This window comes from Apis florea, unplaced genomic scaffold, assembly GCF_048593485.1.
Source record: "Apis florea isolate Af1SG1 unplaced genomic scaffold, ASM4859348v1 contig_2201_pilon, whole genome shotgun sequence".
Classification (NCBI taxonomy): domain Eukaryota; kingdom Metazoa; phylum Arthropoda; class Insecta; order Hymenoptera; family Apidae; genus Apis; species Apis florea.
The window spans coordinates 1,115,689-1,139,509 of NW_028256542.1; the positions used below are offsets into that span (position 1 = coordinate 1,115,689).

The 23,821-nt window shown below is 32.4% G+C and overlaps 1 protein-coding gene and 2 long non-coding RNA genes across 6 annotated transcripts in view; 2 read left to right on the forward strand and 1 right to left on the reverse strand.

The window, feature by feature from the left end:
• LOC100866411 (nucleolar protein 4-like) overlaps positions 1-16,722 on the forward strand; it is a 108,447-nt gene extending 91,725 nt beyond the window's left edge. For 3 of the 4 annotated variants that reach the window (XM_086917449.1, XM_086917451.1, XM_086917452.1), the window contains 2 exons: positions 308-7,509; positions 16,163-16,722. In XM_086917449.1, the coding sequence (XP_086773575.1) occupies positions 308-474 (167 nt within the window). In that variant the 3' untranslated portion in view covers positions 475-7,509; positions 16,163-16,722. The remainder of the gene's footprint in view (positions 1-307; positions 7,510-16,162) is intronic. The other variant, XM_086917450.1, reaches the window with a different exon arrangement.
• Positions 13,746-18,054, reverse strand: LOC147658520 (uncharacterized). The gene is made up of 4 exons (XR_015295146.1): positions 17,782-18,054; positions 16,922-17,160; positions 14,176-14,585; positions 13,746-14,032 (listed from the first exon to the last, which is right to left on the reverse strand). It is a non-coding gene; the product is annotated as an uncharacterized LOC147658520 (long non-coding RNA).
• Positions 18,055-19,468: 1,414 nt separating this feature from the next.
• On the forward strand, positions 19,469-21,653 carry LOC105734789 (uncharacterized). The gene is made up of 3 exons (XR_015295147.1): positions 19,469-19,963; positions 20,290-20,611; positions 20,716-21,653. It is a non-coding gene; the product is annotated as an uncharacterized LOC105734789 (long non-coding RNA).
• The last annotated feature ends 2,168 nt before the right edge of the window (positions 21,654-23,821 follow it).

Consider the following 23,821-nt stretch of genomic DNA (forward strand, 5'->3'; position numbering starts at 1 on the left):
TACTCATTGCGCTACGCCTAAGCTTTTGTTTTTGTTCGAGTTTTTTTTACTCTCCGTAACAGTGGTTTCCAACTTGTGGGCAAATCCGTAAGGATTGTTTCGATGCGATTGCATCGCTTGGTTTGGAAACTAAAAAGGTTGGAAGTTACTTTTAAAGGAAGTAGAAAATCGGATGCAGATTCTATTATTTCTTTATATAAATGTTTGCTTGGAAACACGCTTGAAGCTCGTAGCATTAAAAAAAAAAAATAAATAAATAAATAAATAAATGATAGGAATCATTTATAAACGTAATTTACTTTTCCAGGACCGACGGATTTGAGCATGAAGAACACGAAACCGCTTCTGAGCCATAAGTTGAACGCAACGGAAATGACAGCCGTTAGGCAACTGATCACCGGATATCGAGAATCAGCAGCATTTCTTTTGAGGTCCGCCGACGAGCTTGAACAATTGTTGCTTCAGCAACCATAGAGTTACGTTTACGTAGGCAGTGGCCAGCAGCTTGGTTCGTAAGTTTTTTCCTAAACGCGTGGACCAAAACGCCGTGCAATAAGCGAGCACGAGGGCTAATTTGATCCACGAAACCGGAGACTTGAACGCCTGCATACGAACGAAGCTGGTTTATCTGAGCGTCGAAATTACCGACTATCGGTAACGAGTTTCCACTATCGACCACCGATAAACGCGATTCCCGAGACCAAATTGCCCCGAAGGAAGGAAAGATCGAATGCTGCAACTCGACGAAATTTATCCGGAAGGATTGTCAGAAACTGGATTTTCCTATCGCGCGAGCAAAAATAAGCTAAGCTTAAAACAAGTTAGCTTCAATCTCTAGACTGCAACTCCTTGAATAAATATTGAAAGAAGAGGAGGAAACTGTTTTCGTGTTAACGAGGCGGGAATTTCAAATTTTATTTATCGAGAAGAACGAGAGTTCCAGGCGATGGGATCACCAGGGGACGCGGTGTTCTTAGGGCTAGGTTTAAGGGAACTATTTCAAACAGGGTGTACATAGAGAGGATTTACAGAATATTTACTTAACTATCGATAAGCTTAAGCTTAAGAGAATACGAGGATACGAGGTGTGTGTTGTTGCGTGCATGTATAGAGTGCGTGCGGGAGGCTTTGGGACGAAGAGCGATGCGGCGAGAGAAATTTGATGGATCGTTGCTCGAAAGTAAAATGGTGTATCTTCTTTAGATTAATCATACGCTAGCCACGCGAACGAATAATCGCGAACGACCGCTTGTACGTTCGAAGTTGCCGCTTCTCTTCGATCACCATCAAAGCTGCTTCGAACGTCTGTGTCGAACGTGTATCGAACATCGCCATTGTCGTTTACCCGACCCGAGAACATTGTATCGATTGTTATGTACATACGGATGAACGTAAGAAAAAAAATGGAGCAGAATTACGCTCTATAAATATGTATGGGAATGGAGAGAAAAAAAAAAGAAAGAAAGAAAGAAAGAAAGAAAAAAAAAGAGTCGGGGAGACGTGAGTTGCCTGAAAACGGGACGGTGAGGAACCCTGCAGTCATCATATGTATATATATATAATATATATATATAAACAGTTTGTACTATTTATCATAGATCACGAGACAAGATGGAGTCCTTCCTTTTTTTATTTTTCGTTACACGACGAGAAAACGATCTGGCGACTTGTCGTACACGCGATTTTTGTATTTTGTTGAGAGCATAGTACTTGAATTGTGCGGATTGGCTTGAGGATAGAGATTTAGTTTGAAAAATTATGGAACAAAGAATCTTTTTTGGGTTTTGTTTTTTGGAAACATATTTTTGATTTGCATTTAATCATTAAAATAATAGTTGATAAGTACTTGTGATTAATCAGATTAATCAGATGTAAAAATATATTTTCAATTTCTCTATTTTCTCTTCTTCGATCATGGTATCAAATTTTCTATAAAAACGAAGCCCTGATAAGAAAAAAAATAAAAAAAATAAAAAGATACGAATTCTTCGAGTTTAACGCGTTTCATCACAAAAGAAATATTAAAATATTATAATCCTCAACCAAGGTTATGCACATTTATCGGGATCATCTTGTCACGATCGGACAATACGTTGAAATCGTATTCGTAGTTTCCGGACGTATCATTGTGTTACCAAAGAACACTGTTTATTATTATTAATATTATTATTATTACAATATAATATGCACATAGCGTTATATACACACGCGTTTATTTCTTCCTCTTTTCTAATTTTTTTTTTTTTTTTTTCTTTTTCTCTTGTCTTTGCTCTATTCTACTCTCTTCGAAAACGAAATCATCAAACGAGTTCTCATCACGACGAGTCATTATCACGAGTTTAAATCGTAATCGAATAAAATAAAAAAAGAAAAAAATAATATACTATTACACCACAATCGATATCTTCCATCGTTCACATTCGTAAATCATGAAACATAAATTTCTCATCGATTCGATTTCGTTTCATCTATTTACTGTCCACCATTAAGTTTTATTACTTTTTATTATTATAATTATCGCAGCCACCCTAACCTACAAATCGAAAATATAAAGGAGGGGTAGCTTTGGACTATAAAAGAAAAATGCTAGTTTTTTATCGCGAATATAAATAATTTTCGCGCGTTAATTCGTCGTTGTTTTTTTTTTTTTTTTTTTTTTGTACATAGTTTATACGCATCGTACGTATGACACGAAGAGAAAGAAAGAAAGAAAAACTGCGAATACGTGAGTTGCTTTTAAGAGAGAATATATTATTATAATTATATTATTATTATTATTATTATTATTATTATTATTATTATTATTATTATTATTATTATATAAATGCATATATATATAGATGTATATGTACCATTGTAAAATATATTTTTCGCGGTGATCAATGGCCGCCATGACCTCGAACATGAGAGAAATACAGAGAAACATTCCATCAATAGGGGTCACAGGACGATTGGGAGGAAGAAAGGGTTAAAGTATGGCTCTCCGACTTGTTTCAGGAACAAACGCGACTCTTCAACCGACCCCATGCTTCGATGTCGTACTTCCTTTTTCCTTCGTCATTTTGGCGCGAATTTCGAATATTTTGAATTCGATCGAGCATTCGATATAACCTTGACCAACGAAACGTGTATATATATATATACACCCAGTTTCAAGCGTATTTCGTCGGCGATCGTTTCGTTGAAATGTTGATGGAAAACAAGCGGGTTTGAAACAATCGTTCAAGCAATTTGATTCACTCAGAAATAGAAATAGACTGAGATCGAGTCGAACGTTGCTAAATAAGAGATTTTTAAATGTTTTTTTTTTTTATTTTTTTTCTTTGAGAAGTTGACTTTTAATGGTTTAGGACTTGGATGTGGTATTTGAAGAATAATCTTTGAGTGAGTTGAAATATATATATATATATGTATATATATTTTGTGGAATGCTTGAAGTATTTCAAAACTTTATTAAAAAGCTCTTAGGAATTTGATAAAATTGAAATTTTGAAAGGGATTGTGATTTATGTATGTTTTGAAAGAGTTTAGAAAGATTTGTATATTTTCAATCGTTTATGTGTTTATGTAATAAAAGAATTCGGTGTTAAATAACTTATTGCCTTATGATTTTGTCTTTTTCATTTGCGTTCAGCAAAAGTTTTTGAACAATGTGTATAGTTTGATTGAATTTTATTTGATTTTTAATAATAATTTGTTTCAGATGCGTAGTGCAATATTATAAAATAAAAGATTGAGGGGCAATTTAAGTAAAGAAAAATAAATTTAATTTCAAAATTGAAAAGAAGAAAATAATACAGGTACTTCAATAATTCTAACGAATATAAATACAATCTATACTTCTTCATCTTTTCTACAATATCTATATAAAAAAGAAAAATTATTCAAAAATGATTACATTACATCACATTTTCTTGTCATAAATTTGACAAATATTAATTTCAATTTAAAATTTCTATTTAACAGATACTTGACATTAAAACTCCCATTACATCCTTAAAACTCATATGCCAAATTTTAATATTATCGATAAAATAATATTCTCAAGTTTCCAAGCTATTCTTCAGCAACGTTTGAATTAATTCAAGAGATTCATCGAATCGTATGTGAAACGCTGCCGCAGCCTAGTTAATCAAGCGATTATCGTGAATCAGTATAGTGCAATAGTTCTCTCTCTCTCTCTCTCTCTTACATACACACAATACATGTTACTCTTTTTCTCTGTCTCTGTCCGCATATCTGTCTGTCTGTTCTTACGTGCGAGCATAAAATAGACTTCGCTTCGCGGCACCGAGGAACGCCTCCTTTCATTCGAGCGTCTTCACTTCAACGAATGTAATAATCCTTAAGATCTATCTACACTGACAGACATTGTCTGCGAACAATCTGTGCACAGTCTGTGTGCACATTATCTGTCAATAGTTGAACAATATCGGCGGATTATATTGGACTAAATACAACTTATATATATATAGTCAAATGCAGATCCGCGAACAATTGTCTGTCAATGTGGATCGGCCTTTAATATCGTCGTATCATACAGGATAGTTGTACTACATTAAAACTACGTGTATTTGAGAGTTATACATTTGTCGTACTAATACGGAATGAAATATATTAGAACAATTACGTTTATATTACGATTTCAGTCGCATTATTATCGAATCCGAATTCCTTATGGCAGTATTAATCAGTTGGAAAATGTCGTTATTTGATATTGACTTGGTATCGATTTATATTTCGATTTTAGAATTTTTGGAAATTTTTGAAATTACAAATTGAATTCTGGCAAAAATATTTAATATCGATATAAATGTATGTTGAACAAGTTTGAATCAATTCTAGTTACTAAATAATTACATCACAGTGAATTTGTTTCGATATATTTCGCGACTGGCCAAAATCTTCCGCGATTCTGTTCGAAAATCGATCGAGAACGCTCTTCGAAAACGAATCGTAAGAAGGAAAAAAAAGTTACACGGCAAGAAAAATAAAAAATCGTGGATCGAATCGTTTTCAAAAGAGCATTGACTCAAACGATACGACTGAAACATACGATCGAAAGGAAAAAGGAAAGACGAAAGAAGGTGGCGTGTAATTTCGAAGAAAGGAAGAACACACGTTTTAAACATTTCCAGAATTTTTTTCCTCTTCCTTTTTAATTTTTCGTACGCATACACAGTACATATTCTATAATATAACGTAACACGTATATTTTTCTTTGTTCGTTCGATCGTGGAGGCACACACACCTTCGAGGAATGTGTCCGAAACAAAATCTTGTTTTGCCTATATGGGGTGCAGTTCTTAAACACCGTTCAATGTAATCGCGAATTGATGTATATTGATTATAAAGATTAATGCAAAAAAAAAAAGTATATATTATAAATAATATAAATATATTGAGAAGAATAAACAAAAAAAAAAAAAAGAATATGTATTTGTTCCTGACGAAAGAATTAATAAGAGTAGCGAACTACCGTAATATTAAATATTGATAGTAACGATAAAGATAATTTGATGGTACATACTTTTCTTATAAGTAAACATTATTACAATTATTACAATTATTGTAGAGTTGGTACGGTCTTTGATGATGCCTTGCCTGTAAATGTAACGTTAAATGAACAAAAAAAAAAAAAAATCTTATTACCTTGTAAATGTTTTACCAAATATAATCGATTATTCAACTTATAGTTCCACCTGATTTTCTCCTTTTCATCCCTTAAGAATAAATTTTTTTGAACATTTTAAAAATATCTATCAGATCAAATTAATAAATTCACGTATAATAAATTAAATACGAAAAATAATCCTCCATTCATTCTCGCGCATTATTTATTACATCTTTACTAAAAATTTCCTCATAAACGGAATATAATTATATAAATCGATTTAATCCGTAATATCTTTGAAAAGAATCTTGGAAATTTCGGAGAATAAAATTCGCGCGGGAAGTTCAAAGAAAGAAGAGGATCCCGCGCCACTCCCCGTTTCACGAAAACCCATAAATCTTTTGTTTGGTCGTCCTCAAGCCGTGGTGTGATTAACGTGTGGCAAAAATAAAAATCGGTCGAAGTTCTCGCGGTGCATAAATATCCGGACGCATGCATAATCAGCGCCTTAAAAGCGGCGAACAAGCGGCAGGGTAATGTATTATGTGCGCGGTGTGTATCGAACGAAATGGAAAGTCGAATGAGAGGCAACCGAGATCACGATCTTATAGTTCGATTGTGAAATAAGAGTTGGCCACGAACGCGGCTCGAAGCAACGAATGAAAGTAACATCGGTTACCTTGTTCTTTTATTTCTATCCTCCTTTTGACCGTGTAACTGAACCGGTGTTTGAATCAGAGAAGAGACGGCCGAAAGAAAAGAATACACGATACTTCGAACAATGGATATTTTGGCATTGTGCGACTATTTTTTGTGAAAATGGAAATTTTAGAATTTTATCTTAGGTTTGAGAAGAAAAATTGGATTTTTGGAATAATAAATTGATAATAAATATCAAAAAATGATTAAATTGATTAAACTATAAACTAAAAAAACTATTTTTTTATTTGTCAAATAGAATAACCAAATGACTTGATTTTGCAAATGTATCAAAATTATTTTGGAAAGAGAATAGTGACAAATTAAAGGGAAATTGTATGAAATTTTATAAAGATATTCATATCATATAAAAGTGTATAGCTAAGTATAATTTATTTAAATTCTAAGGTATCTTGTATCATATTTTTCTATTCTAGAAAAATCTTAAAAAAGAAAAATTGAAAAATTGTAAAAAAATAGATCTGTATATATAATAAAAACAACTTAATTATATATGCAGATCAACAATAATTGGATTATGTTATTAAGAGTTAACAGAAAATTTCATTATCTCTTTAAAAGAAATTTCCATTTTTGAAAGATTTATACACTAAATTAAAAACTTTAATAACTATTTTAAAATTTTTCCAAAATATTTTTTAAGACAATTTCTTTTCAAACCTGTTTGTTCAAAGAATACATTAAAATATAGGTTAGACCATATTTATGGATTAAAGTCTAGAACCTATCATATCTCTGTTCAAAATTCAGCTAGTGGTTGGCCAATCACGCAACCGACTTTCGCTCACAAAGTGATCCGCCAAAGTTGATCAAAGCCGACCGAATAAAGAAGCCTCGGTAAAGACAAGATCGATTGAATTCATCGGAGCCGAAAGTGATGATCTCTGAAACGAGCAGCCCGGTCACCGATCGGCCAAAGCCAATTATATCAATTACAAGGAATCGGTGCGCATATCGCGCCAACCGGCGAAACCATTCATTAAATCCAGCTTGTCCCCTCCACCTGTAATGGGACCGACTCATCGCAGGCCTCCATGATGAGAAAATAGGGGAAGGTTGGTCGGACCCTGCTGGGCCCGGTACGGTTGTCAAGGTCAATTCAAAGGAAGGTCACATCAAGGTTATAACAGCCAATGATTACGTGCCGTGATTTCAAAGCTGCAGCTATCAGCTGAGTGAGTTAATCTTCGCTTTTCTTGGATAACTATAATCGTTGAAGAATGATTCAAGAAAACTTTGGATTTATACTATTAGAAATATTATTTAAATTCATTCACTAAAAGAATTTTAAAATAAAAAAATTGTTGACTTCATACTATTAGATCGGAGAAAAATATCCGAACATGGTCGATAAATAAATTTCGAATCAAGTACAGACCTCGAAGGTAGAGAAGAGATGGTGCAAGACAAAGTTTTTTGTTGTTTTATTTCCGTGGGCTGCTCGAATGATTTACGGTACATCGTGGACGATCCTCGAACTTTCACCTTCACCGAGGAATATTCCTTTCATGGCGGTTACGTGGCGCGACAGAAATAAATCGAAGCTTTTTATAGTGTATTTAAACGAATTGAAATTACGAATTGCTGAATATTGGCTCCATATGGAAACGTACAGTCACATCTTTCCCATGCATAATTTTAATTCTCCTTCATTTTTGCATGTCCTTATTAAATCTAAAACTTATTTCTTTCCTTTTGTCAATCGTATTTTTCTTCTGAAATTTATAAAAAAAAATAAAAAAAATTAATACAAATAAAATTCAAATTATTTAAAATAAATTGTCTGTAGTTGAAATATCATGAGATTAACATTCTTTAAATATTAGTACTTATATTTCAAAATTCAACAACAAGAAAATATCATTTTATTATTGTTTTTCGTTTTATCATTGAAGTTAAGAATGAAAAAATGAATTCTCAAAGAGAGAATTCATACTTTTTGACATAAAAAGAACAATATTTTCACATTTTATATACAATTTTTTTATTAGTAAATTATACTGATCATATTAAATTGTAAATTAATGATTGTTTCTTAAATTATTTCTATTGTTTTACACATATAGCTCAATAATCTGGCACAGAACTGTCTGCGCTTATCGAATTATACTTACTATATAAAATATTTGTTTTTCAAATTTGTTGTACGATTATAATCCTATCAATACTTTCATCTCACACTGTATACAAAATTTCTATTGGAAGCATCCAAATATCTCTTTCCAACCTTCCAATAAATCTTATCTGAACTCTCGATCAATTTCACACGATCGAAAAATTTTATATTCACAAAAATCTCCAAGAATCACGAAAAGAAAAAAACTCGAAGACGCAAAAAGAGATGGAAAAAACCATATAAATTCCACGATCCACCCAAGACCGGCTTCTTCAGAAGCCTCGATCCCATCCGGTGGCCTTCACTATGATTTAACGCGATCGAGTCAATATTTATTAACCGCATTAATTACCTTTAATAATCGCAAGCAACACGAAAAGTATTCGTTTATAAATACCATCTTGCTACCACATAAGAAACCGCAATTTTCTTGCAAATTCACGGAATATGCGTACGAATCCAAGACGACCAATCTAACCTAACCTAACCTTGCGAATACACTCGCGAGATCCTTCGTTGGTAGCCGATACTCTGAGAAGATTAAGGGCTTATTACCGGCGCGACAGAGGATTAATGACGCGGGCAGAGTCAGTATATTGCATCTACATACCGAATAAATTCGTTCGCCTCTGATTGCGAAGAGCAGAAACGACGCGAGCAGTGTGGAGGCGTTCCTGACATTTATCAATCCTAATTCGAGCGCCCTCTCGCGGCCTAATTGCATCGTTAAGGGCCGACCGACACCGCGATCTTTAACGATCCGGTGATTGGGGTTATTGATACCGGCCTCGGGAACGATCTTCGATCATTGGTTTTCGATTGATTTCGTGTACGTGCCCACGCATGATTTACACCGTATTTGCGTTCACCTTCTCTTTCATTTCGGCCTCCGGCATAGCCTGGGCTCAAAGCTCGTCTGACTGCTTCACTGCCATTCGCTTTTGCTTAGGTTAAGGCGAGTTCCAATGAATATACATACGTATTGTACGTATATATACTGGATGTTGCGGTCAAGGCGCGCACGCGCGGATGAATCGGTTCGAAAGATGGCCGGACGTGACTCGAAAGTGAATACGATTGTTTCGATGAGAGAAATTTATATTTATAGGATTGAGACTATCGATTGGTTTTATTTGATTATTGCATGATATTTTTGATTTGAGTGTATGTGTGTATGTGTATGTATATGTGCTATTACTGCTATAATTGTCGAAAAGTTTTTATATGAAAATTGGCGAAGGAACTTAACCTCTTCATGCTTATATCAATATCCAGATATCCAGGTATCTTTTTGTGCGTTATATTTGTTTATTACGTTAAAAATAGAAAATTTAACTATAATAAAAATTATCTATAAATCATTTGGAATACAATTAATGGTATTTAAATGCTGAAAATTCTTATAAAGAATTATCAAATTTCTTATGTAGTAATACATATTGATAAAAATATTTTAATAATTAGCATTTTCTAAATATTTTTATTAACAATAAAATATAACTATTATACATAATTATAAAAATTATTTTAATTTTTTATTGTTAAAACTGTTAATACTATTATTATTTTAATAATATAGCATATCATAGATTATTTAAAAAGTATCTAGTTTGTTTCAAGAAAAGACATCTATCTATTATAAATAGATATCTAAGTCATCTTAGAGCAAAAATATACTTTCAATCAAGTTCCTGATAAAGTTGATTGAAAGTTTCATATCGAATTTTTTGATCTCTTTGCTAGACTATTATACTTAAAATTTTTGTCTAATGCAATCTCAATATCTCGGCGATATTAAAGATAATAAGTAAATTTCTATGGACACGCGTGAAACGAGACATGTAATACTAGAGGATTAACAGAGTAATTAATTCGACAAGGTCAATTTAAAGAGGATAAGAAATAGAACGACATGTAGAGGAGTGAGTTTGTATAGGCCGACTAGACAAGTTACTTGTTACAAAAACTGCCTTATCGTTGCTAGAAGAAACTCTTGTTCTGAGCAGACTCGTGAGCGAAAAAAGAGAGACTGGTTCTATGTTCTAGAGAGACATCAAGATCTTAAAACACTTTTCTAATGAATATGTATATAATTTATAAATAATTGTAATTTAATTTCATTAAATGATAAGGAAATTTTATATAAACTCTAAATTAACATTTTCTAATGATTAAAATCCAATTTAAGATCATCAAAATCTAACCTAAACCTATTCCAAATCTATAATAATAGGATATATATATTTGCATATATCTCAAACGATGCTTTTATATATTCTAAAAAATTGTTCGAAATAATGATTTTGACAACATATTTTAAACTTAAAATCGATTATATAAATCGCACCTTTTGCAAGCAATCATTTCAATATCCACTCGATATTCCATTTCATTCGATTTCCAAGAAAACACAGCACATGTTCTTAAGTGCTCAGAGAAATTACATATAGTATATACTTCGATAAATAGGAAGGACAAGTACGAAGTCACCGTTAATTATCGATCAATCGTGATTTCGATAAAGCAGTGGTTAGAAGGCATCGGCTTTGTATCATCGCGACAAGAATATCGGGGATATTCTATCGATCCCTGTTCAGCCTGCATACGATGCACTAGGAAGTAAGCGTTGTCCTGACAAATGTGATTAATCGGCACCAAACACGGTTGCGGGTTGTTGCACTCGCAATTAAAGCCTGTTAATAAACCACCAAGGCAAATCGTTTCGCGCTCGGTGGAATGTGAAAGTTACTAGATAAGTCTACGAGGTTTATACCCCGTATGCACATATATACGTGCGTGCACGTGAGGTTAGGTCGCTAACACTAAACCACCTCATTATCGGATTCAGTCTTAATTGAGATTAGTTTCGTTAACGTGTTCGCGGCCGGACCAGTTCCGTAAACCGATATCAGGCTCCCTATGTAAATGTCATTATCACGATCAACGAGCTGGAATAGAGGTTCAATTAGGCGATCGGAAGCTGGCTTTTCTCTCCCCGACCGGTTCAAATTCACCGCGTGCCGATCTTGAGTAATATTGCTGTGCCGTATTTTTTTTTTTCTTTTTCTTCTTCTTTTTTAGGTTAGATCCTTTTACAAGAATTGAGTTTAAAGGTTAGTCGAGTTAGTAGTTTTGTGTTGAAATTCGATAAAGTTTATGGACTTCGTTGTGACGGTGATTGACTTTTATTGATCAACTTTAGAATTTATTATCTTTTGTTAGTTATAATTAGAGTAAACTATTACTTTATAATTTCTAAATACATTTAATTTTATTGCTTCTGTTCTAGTATCAGCTTTAGTTGATCTATCATTTAAAAATTCGTATAATGTGAATTTTGATTTGATTTCAGATAAGAATATTTTTGAGAAATTGATTAAATAATAAAAATAAATCCTCTAATTCCTTCATACATGCTTTTGGAAAATATCATTGAACCGTGATGGAAAATTGGAAAGATATTCCTTTTATCATGTGAACTGACACGACTGGCAAACATCATAATGAAAAATTACGATTAATCTCCAACCATTATCAATATATATATCACACTTTTTTACACATTACGCGTACGCCTCTCAAAATAGAATCCAAATATAAATAACCGTCTGCCACTCCACTTCAACCTCTTCCATCCAATCACGATCATCATTAACCCTTAAATCCCATTAAATCCCCTCCCTCATACCAACTCTCATCGCACACACTCACATCGGAATCTCGCCTCTGATACAAATATCAAAAAGCGAGGCGTCTCAAGGCCACGTGTAGAACCGCCTCGATTTTTCCAACTGCACCTACGGCTAGGGTAGACAGATCGATTCATGGCAAGTGTGTGCGCGTGTGTGTAAGTGTTCGAAGTGCGTGAAGTATCTACGGCCGCTTCCGACGTCGTAAATCAAGATGACCGATTCGAGAGAAGAGGCCCTTAGCTCGGTGTGTGTCTGCGACCTTCTTGCTCCCTCTCTCCGCGAAATAATCGACCACGTTCCTGAGTTCCACGTCCACACGGGAGCGTGTCGAGGATGCTGGCCCCTTGGGCGAGGTGAGTGCATTGTACAGTTAGGATTTCGAGACGGTTGAGGCATAATGAGAGAAACGTGCTGCCTTCTGGCCAAGTATTGTACCAACATGAGATATTGGCTAATCATCTATTTTTCGGCGTAGAGGCAAGCGAAAAGGCTAATTCCATTTAATTCTTCTTTGGCCTCACAATAGATAATGCAATAAGTCTTAAAAATGTTTCTTGGTCTTCTTGGTTTTAAGGACTTGATGAGACGGTGGTTAACTATCTATTTTGGAGACAAGAGAAAAGATTATTAATTTCACCTAATTCTTTTTTGGTTTTATAATTAATGTGCAATAAGTCTTAAGAAGGTTCTTGGTTTAAAGCAGTTGGCCAAGGATCCTAAGAAAATTGCATTCAAAATCAGTCATTGTTGTTTGTAAAATTCAATGAGAGGAGAGATTTTATAAGTCTGCAAGAAATTTGAAAAATTTTATCCCATAATCTTTGATCTAAATTTGAATAATTTCGTATAATTTGAAAGAGATATTAGGATTTATTGTAGACAGATTATTAGAATTAGAATTTAGAATTACATAATAAATTCTGATTATAGTAACGAGAGCATCATATTCGAGGATCTTGCGAAATCTTTATTATACAAATCTCTCTTCTATCTATGCGAAAATCTTCCAAATTATCATCTTTATTACCCTACTTTATTTCAATGCATCTCATTTCTTCATTATCAGTTTCAGATCAAAGATGAAAATGAAGGTGTCACTCTCACGTTACAGCCAATCATTTCGCCTAGCCGTCTTATCTCTTAGCGACTTCGTGAAATCTCGTTTCGCTTGTGGAACCAGTTTTCGTAAATAGGAAAAATATTTTTAATTAATTTCGAAAAATGTAGCAAGGCCAGTGACCAGCTCGACCAGTATCCGAGATCTCGTGTTCGGCTTGGAAAATACGTGGATTATTATCAAGAATTCCTGGCTACCAGTATCGTGAGAACGGGGTCGAAGGATTTTCCAACCTGTAAATGATCTTTCATTCATTCGCGAAATGTTATCGTGATTAGTCGTAACAGGCCGACGAGGATAAGGTTTTACGATCTAATGTGTGTCAGTTTTGTATCGGCGCTTGTCTCTTTGGATTTATTTCGTTTCGAGTTATTGATTGGATAGGTTGTTTGGCAGGTAGTTCGATGAAAATTATTACTCGCGAAGAGGGGGAAAAGAGGTTTGGATCGCAGGAGGAACGTTCATGAAGATTGATTTTTAACTTCGTTTTAAATCTCTTACAGCAATTTTTATTGCAGATAATTGAAAATTATTTAAATGACATTCCATATTTCATATATTGATTGAGATATAAACACATTGTATATCTAATTGGTCATCAACAATGGCTATAGTTTGCAACAGACAATGAATTGAAATAACTCATATTGTTTTTGTCTGAAAGGAAAGAATATGAATGAATCTATGAGAAAAAGAAACTGTTACAATGTATGTACGATAAATCTTCTTTATATTGTATAGTATTTTTCTATACTTGCATCGTTGTACAGCACCTTGAAGAAGAAAAAAGAAAACTTGAAAGAAGTAATATTTATAAATCTTAACCATAACTTAATACATTCTATTTATAGCAGTATAGTAAAACAAGAGATATAACAAATCGTCAGAAAATAAAGAGTTAATATCTACTACCTACGTGAAATTGTGAAAAAACCATTGAGGAATCGTTGAGACAACGTATTGCAAGTACGTAAATACGAGACGTGTCACAGTAAAAAAGTATTGTTCGCTGTTTTACAAAGTGGTCGTTATTCATCTCGATAATGACTGTTTTGTCTGAAAATAACGAATGTTTGAGATAAATCGAGACGAGAGAATGGTCGGGCAAAATGGCTGTAGTGGAAAGTTACGAGGATACTCAAGATTGATTGAGAAATCGATTGTGCTTGTCCGACACCTGTTGACGCGTGGAAAACATCAGCGAATCGGGCAACTTAATTAATCCATCATTGGAAGAATAATCAAGTGTCGGATAGAATGTAATAAGGGGCTCTCCATTACTTCCACGAAGAGGATCGTTCTTCCTTCGAGACGACAGAGGTCGTGCTAAAATGGAGGAAGAGAGACGATAAGTATCGAGAATCACGTTTTCGATATCGTGATCGGATTAGACGAGTTAGAAATGTATTTATAAGTGGAGTACATATATTACAATTCTAGACTGGAAATACAATTGGTATTTGAATCTAGTTGGAAATCAAAGATCTATGATCACCATATTCTCTTTAAATTTAAAAATTTTAATGGATGATTTTCATTTTCTTTGTGAACAAAAAATTCTAGTGCATAATTACATTGAAAAAATTATGATTTATGACAAATCAGAATTAAGATTTTGGTACAAGTATTCTTGGATTTGATTTGTAATCTATATTATAAGTATGATTGCAAAATAAATATTTCATTAACATTATAATTATTCAATTTGTATAATATTACTTTAACATTTTTTGTTTTTAGAAAGCAGATTTTTGTCTAAAATCTCTATTTATCTTGCAACATAACTTGAATTATAATAATGTATAACATGTATAGCATATTATAGCTCATTAATTCTAATATTAATAGAGTTTCACATATTTTATATTTAATAAAATTGATATACTTATTATTAGCTCTTTGCTGCATTATCACTAAATAAATCAAATATCAAATAAGAAGCAACACTTCTAAATCTATCTACACTTCTAAAAGTTTAAAATTAAAAAAATTCTGTGCACGAATCGTGCCACTTTCGCCAACCACTGCCCTACAAGAAATTTTCAAAGAATTGTTCATTGTTAATTTTATCGTTGCACTTGAGGATAATCTCTTTAAATGAGGCACCACCTTAGTAAGCACGATTGCATCTAGCGCGAAATTGTTCGTCGTGGAATGTCGCAAGGGGTCGGTCACACCCGTGCAAGGACTCTCACCGAGGACGATCCACCATTCTCGAGGAGAGGTTCTAACGAGCGTTGCGTAACCGCGGGCGCTCATTAGCACGTCGAGATCCAATCCCACGGCTGAGCGGCTAACTGACTGACTGACTGACTGACTGACTGACTTACTAACTCTCCTTAGCTAGGAGACCGACGAATACGTTGCGAAACTGTTGTTGCGCTTACCAATTATGCGAACGATTCATTGTTGGCCGCTCTTCCGCGTGGAAACATTTCGAAAATTTCCCACCGAATCGTTGGAAAACGAAAACGAGCGAATATTCATTATAATTGAGTTTTGGTTTGTAAGGAAAAGTAGTAATGAAGTTGCTATGACGTTGCGTGTTAACTTTTTTTATTGAAATTTTATATCCAATATGAGATATTTTTAAATTTTGAAGAATTCTATAAAATATTGCTAATGAAAATTAATAAAAAGTTTAAAGATTTTTTTATATTATTGGATATATCATACACAAAAATTTAGATTGTGTCTACTTAAAAATCTTGGGTAACTATGTACTTTTCAGATCCTAATCTCAAATATTGAATATTATTTTATAACAATTACATTTTAAATAAATTTGTAATAAACATTATTTTCATTATGAGAAATGAATAATTAATTGAAGCTATTTATAGATTATATTATATATAATTTTTATCAATTATAAAAGATGAACATGAATTTTTCTAATTCAGGAAAACAGATGAGATTAAAAAAGAAGATAGCCTTGGATGATTGTTTCTCCTTTGACATGTGGAAAGTGGACAAGTGGGATGCAATAACAATAGTCAAGGACATGTCGTGTGTTGGTGGAAGCGGTTTGCATTCGTGACAGGAACAACGTGACATGAGATTTGATGGGTATGGAACAGACTTGTGGGTCGAGGTTTGAGAATAAAGGAGCTATTTATGAACAGAATGAAAGAAATGCTTATAATGCAGAAATCTTAAATTCCCTGTAAGATATTTTAGATAAATACTCTTAAAATTGCGAAACATCAAAAAAAGAAAATTAAAAAGATTAATTATTCTTAATCATTTTAAATTCAAGGAACCAATATTTTTTTGATTTACGTATTTTGAAATAAATAACATAAATAATGATGTGTTACAACATTCATGGAATATCTTCAAAAAGTTAATTCTAGATATTAAAACAAACACAAAAGTTTGATATACAAAAATGTCAATTGCACTAAACGATAGAATTCATAATAAACCAGCAAATATACAAATAAAAAATTTAAAAAATATATATACTGTTACTTCTCATTTTAATCCAATCTTCAAATCCAAGAATACGTAATCTAACCTAACCTAACTTAACCTCCGTTGCGCTTATATACGTAGAGCCGAAGACAAGTGGTCATGCCGAGTTGTAAATCGCCGTCTCTCAGGTCTCGCGTGTTATCTGGTCATTGGATGAAACAGCACGCGGAATATGGAGCACTTACCCTGATCACCGTAACGGCGGTCCACTTAGCCTGGGTAACGACCGACCCGGACCATCATCAGGCTGTCCGTCCTGGATGGCGTGCACGCGCGGTTGGCGACCTTTACGCCATGGAACCACGGTGTTCCATTTGCCGGGAGATTGAAATTCCGCTCGTAGCTCGGATTACAGCGAGCTGCTTGGACGGTTTCTCGCGACTTCTGCCTCTCTGCCTCCTACCTCATCTATCCGCTGGCCATTCTTGAAAGCATTCGAATGTAATGGTCGGTTAACGACTGTATTTGCAATTCATCGGACTGGCTTAATTGCGTATCGTGCGCGGCGTTCACGTCCGCGGAATAATTCATACAAACTTGAACTGCCCTCTGCCTTCCAAGTTTACGAATTTTTCCGCGCATGCGCAGGGATCATGAGATTATTTCGTCTCTCGTAGAACTATAGTTCGAAATGAAGCATGTTCGTATTTAGACTCGAATGTGATGACTCGTGGATATTTGTGAAAAAAGTGGAGTTTAATCGTTTTTGTGGTATATACAGAAATAATTCTTTACATATTATATATAGATAAATATATAGATAAATGATAGATAACCTTAAAAATTTTTTCAAAGATGACTTATTGCGCATGCGCCGAAAAATTCATAAATTCGGAAGACAGAAGGAAATTCAGCTTGTATGAATTATTTTAATATATATATATATATATTTTACCTGCCTCTCATGTTTTAAATTTTATAAAATTTTGCAAATCTTTTAAATTGAAATTTTCAGTATAAAAAAATATGTGATTCTATTTAAAATCAATAACATTCTTATAATAACATCTCACATTGATAGATTTGGCATAAGTAATTTACATACCTTTTAAACTCAAACAAATTTCCTGTCATGTATCCTCAAGAAGATTACTCGGTATCTTAAACCGCCCACGTCAATTACCGCCACGAAAATCTTGGCTCGTGATCTCTCTCCTGGGCTCCATTTTTCGTCACGTGTCAATGGTGCGCACGCTCCTTTCGCATTAACGCGCATGTCAGTTCAATGGAGATTAATTGCTTACCCACAACCGGCTGCAATTACAACTGATCGCGATTCGTACATTTTTACACGAATCGGCACGATGGAGCGCACGTGGAAACGGGCTTTAAAGGAACTCGATATGGTTGGATGCTTGTACGAAATACTGGACGAAATAATGATGCCGTGAAACGAAGTATGATCTTTGGTAGCTCCCAGAAATCTCGTGTATATAAATTAACGATGGAATTCGATTATGTGAGCGCATATACGTTTAAAGTAAAATATGGATGAGAGATTGATGGAAATGACGTTCGCATCGTTCGAAATACTTCGCGCTTACAATGTTAAATTATGTGAATAATACATTTTTCGTATTATTATTGTTGTTCTTTGCCATTTATGAAGCAGTATACAAATACATGTAAGTATTATATATATTTTATATTTATTTTTTAATACTTGATATTGAAATATTTATAATAAGAGAGACATTTTATTTATTCTAAAAAATAATTAATAAGTAATTTGTATTTCAAGTATATTTATCTTACAACTAATAAAAGTTTCTAATATCAAAAAAAAATGTATTTTGCGTCAAACAGATTCGTTCAATATTGGTTGAACGACAACCGACTGTCAAAGTAGACTATTTCGGTACACGCATAGCCAAACTGTTTCACTCGTAACACTTATGAATTCTGCAATGGATCACGGTTCATCGCGTTACTTACATAAGACGACGACTCAATTAGGTCGTCGATCGATGATCTTCTTAGATCTAGACGATGGATAAGAATCGCTCTCGAATTGATTCAGTGAAAGTTGATTTTCTGTCGTAACAGATAAGTGGAAAAGAGATTTCGATTCACCGCGCATACCGCGCATACATAATAATTTGCTCATTTAAAATTGGAGTGTTGTTCTCGATATTGCAGAGTCTTTGCAATACATCAACGTTGAAAAGGATTATAACGAAACGTTCTATTAATTCCAATTAGCGTTAGATAAGATTACTGTGGAATCAATCTTTTGCTAATAGAGTTTTGAAATTCAAATATATTCTCAGTTGGATATTATGAATTAAATTTATCTTTCGTATTATCTTCTGAATTACATTTTCTTGATGAATTATATTTAAAATTTCTTTGATAAGAAAAGTTGTTCGAAAAAAAATAATAATTGAAATTTGCTATTTCATTTCTTAATAATTAAAATAAATATGATAGATAGGTTAGGAAAATGGTGTCAAAATCTATAAGCTGATTCTTTATATATTGTTTTTTAAATTTTTTAGGATTCTTTCCTTTAATTATTTTAATTTATTGAAAAATACTATATATAATTTTTTAAAAGAAAAAGAATACAATAACTTCGTACATATATATTATTTCTTTCAAAAATATCAATATGTACTTCAATATACAAATGAATAAACAGATAAAAATTATTATAACAGTATTAAAATGAATATTTGAAATGAAAAATAAAAGATAACTATCTTTTTTTATTTTTCTCTTAATAAATTCTTTATTTAATTTAGCATCTGATTAACATAAATTTTAAATGAATTTTATTGTCAGTAAATTTCGTTTTCTTATAGATTTCGATCGTTTCAAAGACACGACAGTCCATTTTTCAAGGCTGATTCCTGTTTCCTTGATCGATGACAGTTTACAATGCCGCATTTAATGATCTCGAGGACAGCTTTCACTTTGTTTCGCTATTTTCCCTTTGAAATTCCCGAGGATAAAACAGAGGCCACCATTTCCTGTTACAGTTTCTGTTGAAACGAGCCTCGTGTTCTCTGTATCCGCAAAGATCGAACAGAAGCCGGATTATCGCCTCGATCGCGATCGTTGCCTGTGACTGGAATCGCCGACTGTTCGAACAAAAGCATTGCAAACGGATAAATCTTTGTGGAAACACGATTCCAAGTACCTTTTGTTCCTCCCTCGTTCAGAAATTGTGCGTCGAAAATTATGTCGAAGTTGTTGAGATACGTTTACTTTTGATTTATATTGTGGTTAAGTAGTTTTAATAGTTGATCTTTTATTTGTTAAATGTGTGCTAAAAACATTTTAGTTTTTCCATTTCTTTTAATGTTCTTTATTATTATTTTAAGGTTATGTTCACCATTCTTGAAACAGAAATATACAGACAGAAATAATTTTCATAAATGATTATATTTTGTATATATGTCTAGTAATATTTATTATTTAATATTTGAATTGTTTATTTAATTTCAATAATTTATAAAATTTTAAAAAGAAAAATTGTTTTTTTTATTTTTATGCAAGTTAAATTAAGAAACGTTCGTCCTAATAATAATGATTGCCTAATTTATTACAGAATTTAAAATTGATACGGTTTGGAAGCATAAATCCTGTTATTGTTAATAATACGTTACAAATGACGTGGAGATATTATAATTATCTGTGATGGAGATCGCGTGTCATAAAAATCTAGGAAGAAATGAAACTTAGCCCGGAATCTTAATTAAACCGTCACTGGTGTGAAAATAATTGGTGAATTTACTATTCCTTTGATGTCAGATAACAGATTTCTCCTAATTAAGCTTGACTTACGCCAACGATATTTGTCCATCGATTCTGTAAAACCTAGAATTAAAACTGATACTTTCAAAACGATACGAAACAAAGCATTTCATACAGTAAGTAATATTTCGTTTGATAAAAAAAATTGAAATCCGATCGACAAATTTTTATTCAATATTTACATTAATAAAATTTACATTAATAATAATTTATTTTCCAGATTCAAATAATTTTAAAAAAAATTTGAAAACTGAACGATAAAAATTGAAAAAAAAATTGTGTAAAGAAACTAATTAAATTTAATAATTCTCTTATTTGTTAATATTCAGCATTATATTCTTGAACAGAAACAAAATTCAAAAATTCTTACAAAATATATATGTTAGAAAAAAATGTTTTATAAAAATATATCACAGTACACTACATATTCAATATAATGTGAATTCACTATTGGATTCCAATCTATAAGTTGAGAAACGCTGATCTGTAACGCACAATTTTCTATAATATTGTATACCAAATGGAAAATATAGATCCTCTTATTATCTTTTCATATACTTCGAATTTTAATATTTAACAAAAATAACGAGTCAACTAATCACAGTGCATCATGTATTTTCCATTTATCAAATCAAATAATTCCAATCCCACTTGAAAAATGATTCAAATCCAAGTCAACGATCGATGCAGGAAAACAACTCAGGGGTCACCGTCCGTTCGTATCAAAAGGAGGATACTTCCAGGATCTTTTCTAGATAGGACAGGCGTGCACAGGCAGAGTATGTGTCGTGGCCGATAATTATCGACGAGGCTGATCGTGCGTGCGGCCGGAAAAATGGCGAGCAACGGGACAGGTCGGTCGGCGACTACTGCCTAGACCGCGGTCTGCTGTCGATGTCGAATGAAGATGTCCTGGCTACGTTCTCCCTTGCCTACGTACCAGCCGGAATAAGTGTGGGTAATTTGCTCGACTGGCTAGACCACTTGTTTTGCGGAGGGAACCGATGCCGTTTAAGAGACCGTGCCACCGAGCAAATCCTCGTTCACATATGTATTGCGTAATCCATGTGCAGGATTGTTGTGTTGGATGAAAATGGATTCGTGAGAGATGAATTTATGATTTTGGAAAATGGAATAATTCATTTTTGATATATTATATTATTATTTGATGATTTTTTTTATTTTGAATTTTATATTTGGTCTTTTTTAAGTTTAAATGACTTGAGGTAATAGTTTTTAATATATTCTTCTATTTTTTTAGTTTTTCTTGTGTAAATTTATGTAAAAATCATGGAGTAAGAACGTAGAGAAAATTATGGACTTGTGATATTGAAATTTGATCTTGAAAGTTAAAATAAATATAATCATGTTTTGATTTTATGAAGAGATCTTGCTACATCATCAATTAATAGTACAAATTATATATAAAATAGTACAAATTGTTTTATGTATAAAAAGAAAGAATACAAGATCAATGAAAAATATTTGAGAAATAGACTATTAGTGAAATGTGTGAATTTTTAATAACAGAAGTTGTTATCGTGTCTTTAACTGATTAAAATTCTAGATTTTCGAGAATTTCAAGGTAGTCTAGTTTGTCTTGACACGCAAAAATGTGATTTTTAATCAAACATTTAAAACATTCGATAAGAGATATGACTCAAATGCGTTAAAAAAAAAATAGTTGAAGGCTGATTGCGTGAAACACGCAAAGTGAAAATAGGTGTCGAACACGAAATAAGAATAATAAAATATCTAATTGAAAGGTTTAGATTAGTCAGACACGATATCAAAGTTAATTGGCATGTAACTATTTCATGTTTAATATGTATAATAATTCAAACTTATTTATTTTTTGATTTTTAGTGATTCTCTTTTTTCTCATTTATTTTTTTCTATATTTGTTATAATGTAAAAAAAAATCCAAACTTTCATAGGATCATCTTAATATTGATTAAATATCACCATTTTTTATAACTAAAAATAATTTAGATTCCAATTTTCAAGTACTTGTTCAACTTTTAATTTTTGATCCTCTTTCTTCTTTATATTCAGAAAATGCAAGTGCTAACTGAACTATTCAAGATTAAATTTTAATACCTCATAAATTTTACAAATAGTTTGAATATCGATTTTCATTTACTTATTCAACTTTTATTGTACCTAACAATCTAGAGCGAAGAAATGAGAGAATGCAATATTCCTGTTCGACCTCTGACAACTCGTTCGGAACACTGAGAGGCCATACGTCAGGAAGACCGGTTAATGGACATCGAAGTAACAACCGGCAGGTTTATTCTGTGCTATGCGTTTAAGCAACAAGGGCCGGTGGCTAGAATTAATGAGGCACCAGTTTCCAGTAATGTTAGTCATGATAGGATCGGCGGATCAAAATGCAGATTTGTACAAGTGAACAGTCTGGCACCGGTTCGATCGCTGTACACGCGTTCCAGTGTCTAATGGTTTGGATGCTACTAAGTATCGCTAAGGTCAACTAGATGTATTCAGAACTCGTGATTGACCGTTTGATAAATATTCTTCGATCTGAGCTATTGAATATAATATAATTTTATAATATGAATATTTAATAATTTTAGATTTTTCAAATTTTATTTCTTTATGAATGGAAATAATATTGTGAAGAATAATTAAAATCTATGTATATGATTGAGAAGATATTTTATAGATTCTAAGGAATTGCAAAGGAATTTATTTAATAATAATTATTTGTTACAAAATTTTGATCATTATAGAAAATTAGATAAACTTTGAATATTGAAAGAATTGTGAATTTTTTTCTTAAATTTTGAATGTTACTTATTCATTATTAATATTAAGAAAACAAATAGAGAGAATTAATAACTTTTGATTGAAACTCAATTTACATATAATATGAATAATCAATTATAGAAACAATACTAATTGTACAATGTACATAGTTTTATAGATATATTATGCATACTTAGTTATGAAAGTACATAGAAAATTATAGGATGCATTGTTATCATTCAAAGACTTATAATATATCTTATTCAAACTATGTTAGATATATGAAGTCTTTCAACATTTTCTAAGATTATCATGAACTTACGGTTTTAAATAATGATTCGAATGACTTGACATTTTTGTATTGAATATATGATGCTATTTCAATGAATTGAAATCTATTTCTGAATAGAGATATTTAATGATTAATTAATGAATGTCAGCTTGAATGTAATCTCTACTTACTATCACTTTATTATTCAAACTTTTTTCTTTTTTTTATACACTATATTAAATATACTAAATTTAAATATCCTATTTTATCAATTTCTTACATTCAC